The sequence below is a fragment of the Cricetulus griseus genome, chromosome 4 (genome assembly GCF_003668045.3).
Source record: "Cricetulus griseus strain 17A/GY chromosome 4, alternate assembly CriGri-PICRH-1.0, whole genome shotgun sequence".
Classification (NCBI taxonomy): Eukaryota; Metazoa; Chordata; class Mammalia; order Rodentia; family Cricetidae; genus Cricetulus; species Cricetulus griseus.
In genome coordinates this window covers 149,585,597-149,595,620 of record NC_048597.1, presented here as the reverse complement: position 1 = coordinate 149,595,620, position 10,024 = coordinate 149,585,597, and the positions used below count along the sequence as shown (strand labels likewise).

The 10,024-nt window shown below is 42.1% G+C and overlaps 1 protein-coding gene across 2 annotated transcripts in view; it reads right to left on the bottom strand.

The window, feature by feature from the left end:
- Positions 1-2,773: 2,773 nt before the first annotated feature.
- Positions 2,774-10,024, bottom strand: part of Siae (sialic acid acetylesterase) — a 35,014-nt gene continuing 27,763 nt past the window's right edge. For both annotated transcript variants that reach the window (XM_027411830.2, XM_027411829.2), the window contains exons 8-10: positions 7,133-7,290; positions 4,863-5,058; positions 2,774-3,467 (exon numbers count right to left, since the gene is read on the bottom strand). In XM_027411830.2, coding sequence (XP_027267631.1) covers positions 3,207-3,467; positions 4,863-5,058; positions 7,133-7,290 — 615 coding nt within the window. In that variant the 3' untranslated portion in view covers positions 2,774-3,206. The remainder of the gene's footprint in view (positions 3,468-4,862; positions 5,059-7,132; positions 7,291-10,024) is intronic.

Genomic DNA, 10,024 nt, shown 5'->3' with positions numbered 1-10,024 from the left:
CTCCTTTTGAGGGGATAAAGTCCTCTAACTCAATTCCTTATTAAAGAATTCACTTGTACACAATGTTAACACAAATTCAGAAAAGACAGAGTTGAGGATTAGTTCCCTTCCTCCATACAAACTCATTGTCATTTCATTTTGAACATATTCTATGCAATTGGACTTTGTAGGTCCTACATACACCATTAAAGGTGGTGGAAGGGGGGCTTGTCTGTGCCACCTACTGCATCAGTGTACCACATTACGGGCCCAAGTTCATAGTTCCTTATCTCCCAGGCTTGAAGAGGAGAGAACACAAGTAATGCCCTGGTCTTGTTTTTGTCAAGTTCCTACAGCATGCTCCTTTTACCATACAAAATACCAGCACATTGGATTACAACCTGAGTAAAGGCAACATGAACATTTCATTTTTTAAGCCAAGCATGGTGGCACACACCTTTACTCCCAAAAAGGAAAGGCAGGCAGATTTGTGGGTTCAAAGCCAGACAAGACTACAAGTGAGATCCTGACTCCAAAGAAATTTTTTACAACAAGGTGGATTAACATAAGTTCACAACTTTTGAACTACAAACCTTAATCCACCAACTGCATAAATTTAATAAGTTGTTGGGTATAGTGGCCCATGCCACTATATTCAGAGGTAGGGGGTCGGCAGATCTCTTGAGTTCCAGGACAGCCAAAGCTACATAGTGAGACCCTATCTCAAAAAGAAAAAAAACAAAAATTTTGAAAGACAACATCTACATCTTTTCAAAGTAAAATTATTTGAACAAATTCACATCCCACTAAAATATATCAGATATGGACAGGTTAGTTTCAACTACAGTGTGTATATGTATTTACATATACATATGTAAATCATGTAATATATTTATATACATACACACACACACACACACACATATTCATATGAAATACAATACAAGCCAGGCCAATGTCAGCACAGTAGTGTTTCTCCTTGAGTGATAATTCAGGGCTGGTTTTTATTGACACTCTCCTTTAACCCAATTTTCTAGTCAGTGATTAATCTTCAAACAGTTAAAAATTATTTCCATTTGGGGAAATACACAATCCCCACACAATGTTTTGAACTTTTCAAACACTAAAAATCTGATTCATCCATGGCTTCATTTCTGCATGCATTATCTGAAGCAAAATTTGCACTGTTATGTACCAATTATTGGTGTTAAAGGACATTGGGTTGGGGTTTGTGGGGTTCTAGCAGCCTCCACATTAGAACAACATGGGCATGTGTGCCAGTGATGAACCAGCCTAACTTCAAGTATGAAAGTCACTTTGTTATAAGGTCAGAGTAAGTTCATTTCTGTTTGCTGCAATTCAAGCTTGGCCGTGCTTTAGCCTGTTTCTGGAGTTTGACTCACACCTTGAATATACTCTGATAAGGTGTTCTGCCAAATAATTTTTGAAATGCTCAGCCAAATTTCCTCTGGAAATCCCCCAATCCTTGAAAAACCACCAGTCTTGCTGATTTGGGGGGCTATATAATAAGCCCTTCCATCTCCGGCGTTCAATGCTATTTTCTCAAACCCCAATTTATGGAGACAGCTCTGTATGACAGAAAATAAAGCTTGCATAATTGAACCAAAGAATTTGGGTGGTGGTCCTTACTCTCATTTGGTGGGATTACCACCAGGGTTTGGCAGAGGGATAGGCAGATAGATTTCACTTTTTTTCTTGGGAATTGATGGTTACTGGGCTTTTGTTCTCATATGGCCAGATACAGAGATCAAAGTGTGGGCATTAGGAGTTAAATGCAGGCTAGAAATCCACACAAGTCAAGGGCCCTTGCAGAATAGTTTGGGGGGTTTTTTGTTTTTGTTTTTAACCAAATAAACTCCTGACACAACATCTTTCTTACTGCTTCTAATGGCACAAGAGCCCCACAGTGATGAGAAATGCTCCACTGCTTCAGTTCCCACGTCTCACATCAAAGAACAAAAAAGCTGTGTACAGGTGACACTTGTACTCCTTTCCCATGCTTCAAGGCACTTTGTAAGTCTCTAACAATTTGACTGTATATATATAAACACATCATTAATTACAATATTTTTATTTCTGGTATCTTTATGGGGATGTTCAAGACAGTGTTTCTCTATATAATTCTGACTGTCCTGGAACTCACTCTGTAGACTAACTGGCCTTGAACTCAAAGATCTGCCTGTCTCTGCCTCTTAAGTGCTGGAATTAAAGGTGTGGGCATCATACTTTTATTTCCTATTTCTTTCCTTTTTTTTTTTTTGGTGTGTTTTTTTTTGAATTATTTTATTTGAATTAGAAACAAGATTGTTTTACATGACAATCCCAGTTCCCTCTCCCTCCCCTCCTCCTCTACCACCCCTCCCCTAACTAAATATTTCCTATTTCTAATTTTCAGAGCTGCCAGCTGTCTGTCATCAAATGGTGAATTGCATCATACCTTTGCCTTGCCTGTATTTGTTCTGTAAGCTTACCATGTAGCTTTCCTGGCAGCCTACATTCTTTCTCAATGGGGATTAGCCTTAGTTGAACTTCTATCTCTCAGGGACCTGAGACTTATTTTTAAGGACCTATTTGCCCCAAGTACATCTTCTTTCATGTGTCCCTATGCCTGTGATTTCTCCACCCTTTGAGCTCTTGATCTTTATTCCTTAAGGCCACTCCTTGGCACCTAAACATAGGACTGATTGTCTCAAAGATTCATTTTAGAATAAGATTTGGGCTAAAAACAGATAGTTTGGGGAAACTTAATGAGGATACAAATACGTGGTGTGTCTAAGGTTACCTGAAATATTTTGTCATGGGGTAGGAACATTTGATGGGAGATTCTGCTCCCTGGATGGAAACTTCACAGCATTCCATAGTCATTTGGGGGAGGGGGTTGTAAAGAACACACAAAGCACCAGTCTCCAAGGCCTTTAAATCTCTTATAGGTCTGAGAGTCCAGTTTTGGATGAAGGGCAGAAATAGGGCATTCCACTCCCTATACCAGGGAAGTGGGTGGTGGTAAGGCCCAATGTTGTAGTTAAGAATTAGAGCAGCACAGAGCTTGAGCTAACTAGAGGACAAAGATGAGCATCTCAAGTATCTGTTAGCCAGTGCTCATCTCAGAATACAGGAACAGCCATAGGCTAACTGGGAGGTATTCAGTGAGGCTTCTATTACTTGCTGTCATCATTTAAACTCCTAAATACCCAAATCTAAAGAACTTATTCTTGCGTAGAAGAGTCTGATGCCCTAAATCTGGGAGCCTGGTATGTAATAGGGGCAGTGAAGGGAGGAGCTGGCAAAGTATTGCTAGGGTGGTAAACGGCACATTGCTTATAGTCACAGGGCCATGTGGTCCAGGCATAGCGAACATCAACCACGGTGCCTCGGCAAGCACTGATACCCAAGATCAGGGTCTTGGTAGAAAAGCTGTTCACAGAAACGGGTAGCCATTTGCACAGACGGTCACTGCAACAGGAGATCTAATAAGAGAAAAACAGAATGGTCAGGCAAGTTAGAAGGGTGTTCCAAAAAAACTGGTAACTGCTTTTTCAGGCATACTAGAAAGGAAGGAAAATAAGGCCACTCTGAGCCAAAGACCAGTTTCCTACAGTATTTAGAACCTGGACCAGATTACAGAGCCACACATTAATAGTAAATGTTCATGTAGGCTAAAGGCATAGCTTGGTGGAAGAGCATATACCTAGCATGTTCAAGGCCCTGGGTTTGATCCTAGCACCCAAAAGAAATTTTAATGTTCAAGTGATTAAATAACTAAAATCAATTAAAAGCTAGTAACTTTCCAGGGAGACAAGAACAGTCAAGCATTCAGAGACTGAACCCCCTGAACATTCTCTAGTTGATCCTTCCCTCCAGATGACAAAGCCAGCACCAATATGTGAGCTACCAACCCAGCTGTGGCTCTCTGGGCTCCCAGAGGAGGTATGAAGTAAGGACAGGACACAAGCAACCTTGGCTGCTGAACTTTGGGCATTAGAAAGCAGTCCAGAGAAGGCAAATTATCAGACCCTGAAGGTTAAATTCTACCCTAACCCTAACCATGGTTCCAGGGCCGGATGAAAGGCAGACCACCAGCGGACAATGGAGAGAGTGCAGATCTCTCCACAGTCTCTAAATTCACCTCAAACCCATGTGGAAAGAAACAGAGGGTAGACACTGACCAGGTGTCTGAGGTGTGTGGACTCCTGGGAGCTGCAGCTCTAAACTCCTGCATAAAGGGTACCTGACACTGTTATTATCTCCTACAGTATCCTTTCTTCACACAGCAGCTCCCAGCCTGGTATCCTCAGGCTGCCCAAAGCGAGCCATCTAGGAATGTCTCTTCTCTCAACCATAAGCGATTCTAATTCATCTCTTTAATCAGTGGCCCCAATTCTACAGACGTGATCCCTGCTGGATAGTGGGAGAAAGTAGACTGTCTACATTCATTCATACTAAGCTGGAAATCACCAAGCTTAAGATTTTCAAGGGAAACACTAAACTCTAAGAATTTCAGATTTTAGAAGTGTGCAGCAAAAAAGACATCTAAGGTTTAGAGGATTATTTTAGAGCAATGATCATTTAACAGATAAAGTACAAATAAGGCCACTCTCTGAGCCAAGGTGATTGCCCTGAGAAAGGAAATAGGAAAGAAATATGGTTTATTAGGGGCTAATTTTCCCTTCCCTGGTTGCTCTATCAAACTTGTGTCCACACTAATGGGTCAGTAGTTGTACATTTGTCCCTCTGAGATAAGCTCAGCCCCAGCCAACCAGCAGCTGTTTCATCATCACACTGCATTGATGGAAAAGGGTCTCAGTGGGGTAAGATTCCCAGCTACCTCACTTCCCCCACACCTCCACCCCCACTATTCTCACCTCAAATGACTTGTTGTCTTGCCTATGCACCTGGATTTTCTGATCATAAGTGAGGCTGAGCAGCCTACTGTGAGCCAACAGTTCTATCTTCTTAGGTAGTGGTCCTTGAAAGGCCAAATTTTTCTCACCATAAGCCAGAGCTCGAGCCCCCAGGTGCAGTCGATAGGCCACAGTCTGTTTATCTCGAGGGTGGATGCTGCAGCATAAAGAACACATGGAGGGTGATGGGATTGAGCTTCACAATAACCACATGTTATAAGGCAGAGAGAGTATTCTAGTCACTCAAGTAGGGACAGAACAAAGAATTCTTCAAAGGCGCATTGATTTTTATCTTATGTGCATGTATGTTTTGTCTGCATGTATGTCTGTGCATCACAAGCACACACGGTGCCCATGGAGGCCAGAAGAAAGTGTCACATCTTCTAGAACTGGAGGTACAGATAATTGTGAGCCACCATGTGGGTTCTGGGGACCAAACTGGGGTCCCCTGGAAGAATGACAAGTGTTCGTAACCACTGAGGCATCTCTCTGGTCCCTAAAAACTTTTGGTTTTATTTTTTTTAAAGGAGGAGGAGGGCCAGGAGTTGATGGCGCACGCCTTTAATCCCAGCACTTGGGAGGCAGAGGCAGGCAGATCTCAGTGAGTTTGAGGCCAGCCTAGTCTGCAGAGGGAGTTCCAGGACAGGCTACAGAGAAACCCTGTCTCAAAAAAGCAAAACGAAAAAACAATAAAAAAGGAAGAAGGGGAGGAAAGAATTTCTGGGTGTGGTGGCACATGCCTGGATAGCAGCACTTATGAGGCAGAGGCAGAAAGATCACAAGTTCAAGGCCAGTCTAGTCAACACAGTGAGATCCTGTCTAAAATGCTAAAGAAAAAAGGAACAAGAAGGAAAAAGGAAGAGGCAAAGAAAGAAGAGAAAAGAAGAGAGGAGGAAAGAATAAAGTTGGCTGACGTCAATAATCAGTGACTAGCGACCTTAAGAACAACAGTTAGTGACAAAGAGAGATGAAGCTTTGACCTTCAGTAGATTTAGAACCTTACAGCAACAGATGGCAAGCAGGAAAAGGAGAGAGAAGAGTGGAGTGTAAGGGAATGGGTTGGACTGTTGGTTGTAGCTTAGGTACACTATGTATCAGCCTTCTATGCTGGGATGTGCTACAAAATCCCCAGCCTAGGACAGCTGACATTATTGCCTGCCACTGAAAGCCATCCTTCATCTGATCAGATGTTCATCATTTGGGTCTGTCTGCCTTTTCTTTGCTCATTCAATAGATATTATCAACTTCCTTCTATAATCTAAAGGTCATGTATCAGACTCCATTTCATATTTGAAATCCTATCTCCTACAGCTAGTATATAATAACTCATTGGTGCTGACAACAAAAATTCCACCCTTCCCTTTCATGGCCAACTCTCACTAAAGGTGATTATATCCATGATTTAGTTTAGTGATCCAATATAAGCAAAAATGACTTGTGTAGTACTGTTTATGTTGTCTTGAGACAAGCCAGAGTCATTTTAGAAGCAGGAACCTCAAGTAAGAAAATGTTCCCACCAGATTGGCCTGTGGGAAAATGGTAGTGCACTTTCTTGATTGATAATTGATGTGGGAGGGTTCAACCCATTGTGAGCAGTGCCACCCTGGGCTGGTGGCTCTGGGTTCTGTAAGAAAGCAGGCTGAGCAAGCCACAGGGAGCAAGTCAATAAGCAGCACTCCTCCATGACCTCTGCATCAGCTCCTGCCTCCAGGTTCCTGCCATGCTTCAGTTCCTATCCTATCTCCCTTTGAGGATGGACTGTGATGTAGAACTGTATGCCGAAATAAATCATTTCCTTTCTAAGTAGGTCATGGTGTTTTTTGTTTGTTTGTTTTTTAACAGCAATAGAAACTTTCACTAATGTACATGGTTTCCAGATGACAGCACTTATTTCCCAATGTAAGACTTAAAAGTAATGATGGATAAGCACTCTGCTACTAAGCTACATCCCAGTTCTTTGGAGACTTTTGCTCTGTATTGCTCAAAAACTGACCTGCTTTGATTTCGTGTGAGCATGGCATACATTTTTGTTGTATCAGGATTTCTGTATCTGGGGAGGGTACTTAGGTTTGGATTATTGTAGCACATCCCTGGATAGATGATTGATACATACTATGCCTAAGCTCCAATCCATCCATAGTCCAATCCATCCCATTACAAGTAAACATCACAGTGAAAGACAACAGGCAGGAACATTCACTGGTAAAGCAAAGTTGAAGAGACAAGCATACCTGCCAAAAGGTGAGTTCAGGTCACAAAGATCCATAGCAACAGCCATGAAAGTATTGGGCATCTTCAAGTTGGGGACAAAGCCAAAGTCTGCTGTCTGATGCCAGCGGATCTCAGGAAATCTATAATCTGATGTGTTCGTCTCTGCATATGAAGACAGCTAGAAAAAGAAAGATACTGTCATTTTTGCTGCACTGGATCCCTGGATGCTTCTCTCTGATCCTTTTCACTGGATGCTTCTCAACGATGATGCTTCTCACTGACACTGCTCACTGGATACTTCTCACTGACAGACACTGCTCACTGGATGCTTCTTACTGATGCTTTACTTCTGCTCCACTGTTTGGTCCAAACATTTTTACTCAGGCATTTTCTGAACAACTCATCCTGTTCAGGCAGGGTCTTTGCAAAGATAGACAACATAGTCTCCAACAGCCACATGACCTTTTTTTACAATGTGTTATGTGTCTTATTCTTCCTCCCATTCAATCCAGGCTCACCCTATGGTTTGCTGATCAACAGAATGTGGCCGAGCTTTTATGCAGCTTCTGAGTCTTTGCCCAGAGCTCTTTGCTTGTGGCTTTGTGTTCTTAAAACCATGCACTGGCCATGAGAGAAAAAAAAGGTCCAGCTACTCTGCTGGATAAATTGGAAATAGAGGAGGCTTTGGACAAATTATGGAGACAGCTAGAAATAGCTGAGGTGCCAGCCGTGTGAATTCTGGATCCTGCAGTCAAATTATGGCCATACAAGCAACACCCAGGACAAAGATGAACCATCCCAACATAGCTCAGCCTAGCCAGCCTGTAGAATATAAATAGTCACAATAATGTTTTAAGCTACTGAGCTAGGGTAATTTGTTACAAAGCCACATGGAACTGACAGGTGAGTATGCTGTATAGGGCTCACAGAAGCAAAAGAGAATTCACCCTGTATATGGCAAATTGCAAAAAGACCCCAAGTCTTCACTCCTTCTCATACCCACACCTCTTGAATGTGACTTTGCAGTTCCTCCTATTACAAGAAACAGTCAACCCGTTGATTCTGGGTTCAGTCACCAGGCTTGCTTTGGTCTTTTGGGGAGCTGAAATTAATGTGTGCCTAACTTAGGTTTCAGGAGGCCTTGCCTGGTTCTTCTAGGGTTTCTGTACTTCTGGTACCACCTAGAGGAATGTGGCTGGGCTAGCCTACTGCTCTCCAGACTGGGATGAGAGTTGTGGACAGAGCTGTCCATCTAACAGCTCTGCTTCAACTGGAGCTGAGCCCTGGCTAAGCCACAGAGCTCTGTAGGGCCAGAGGGGCCTAGACAAGATCATCCAACCCCAAGTTCCTGGGATATGTGAACTATAACATAAAGGTTATTCTGAGTCATGGGATTTGGAAATGGTTTGTGACAAAGCAGTAGCTACCTAGTACTTTATAGCTTTGCTAGAAGGACAGATCAGAGCATAACTACATAAAGGTTAACATGCAGCCACATAAAATAGCATGAATTGAAAGCCAAATTGGTGGTACAGCAATTTAAGTGTACATTTCAAACAGACAGCAATTACTATTGTACAAAGACATAGCCTCATAATATATTTAGGAGTTTAAAAACAACAGAAAGGCAAAGAACATATGAGAAGCCCTCCAAGGAGCCCTGCTTAGATGAAGAAGAATTGCTTCTTGAAGAATTGCTGTTTGGGGAGAGGGTTGTAAAGTTGTAAAGACAGCATGGTGACTTCTGACAAACTGACAGCCCATCAAGTATTATGGTATTTGCTGCCTACCTTGGAACTTGAATACCCACAAAAGTGCACATATTCAAGAACTGGTCCCCACTGAGTACCATTAAAGAGGTGCAAGTATCCTTAAGAGATGGGGGCCTAGTGGAAGGAAGACAGGTCACTGGGAAGTGATTTCAAAGTGGATATTAAAATGCCAGTCTCTTTCCCCAACCGCTTCCTCCAGGTACCACAACGTGAACAGGCTCCTATGACACATGATCCCACAACAGTGACAACAAGGCCAACTAGACAGTCTGGAGTCTCTGAGCAAAACCAGCCTTTCTTCCTTTTAAGTTGAGGTGTCCCAGGTACTCATTATGATGACACAAAGCTTAATATTTCTAGACATACATACACACACACACACACATACACACACACACACACACACACACACACACACACACACACACACACACGGAAGCCAGACCTATCTAGAGTAGTAATAATGGGAATGGGATGCTCAGAAATGAAACAAACCAACAGGCAACCAACTGGACACAGGGTCCAAGAGGAAGCATTAAAGGCTAGGTTAGAATCAGGAACATTTGGATTATCTGCTTGGGACCTAGAGCAACTCACCAAAGACAACTAGAATGTGTGGAAAGTACTGTTCCAGAAAGAGCTGGCATAGTGTCAGTCAGTCTGTACATTCATTCTCTGAATGAGTGTTTTTCTTGATTCAGGCAGCAACCTCACCAAGAAGATGGAGTAGGGAACAAAACACAAAGTGGTAATTTTTTTTACAAGATTATATTCCAAAGGAGAGACATAACCAATAAACAAAAAAAAGATAAATGTGATAACTTACTTTATCACTAATAAAATAATAAGTATACTGGAATATAAATATATATATATATATATATTGAAAAGAATGAGTTCTGAGGCTGAACAAACACAATGGCATAAGACAGCAAGCTATGTGGATATGGAAGCATGTTAGGGAGAATTCTGAGATGATACACACATATCCTTATATGATATTACACCCTTTGTGGTGGGGGCCTGGAGCTTGTTCCTAACCCACAGACTATGGTAATGGAATGTTATACCTATGATATGATTACATCCTGTCACATTGCAAAGAATGCATTTGCAGATATAATGTTGCTAATTAGTTGA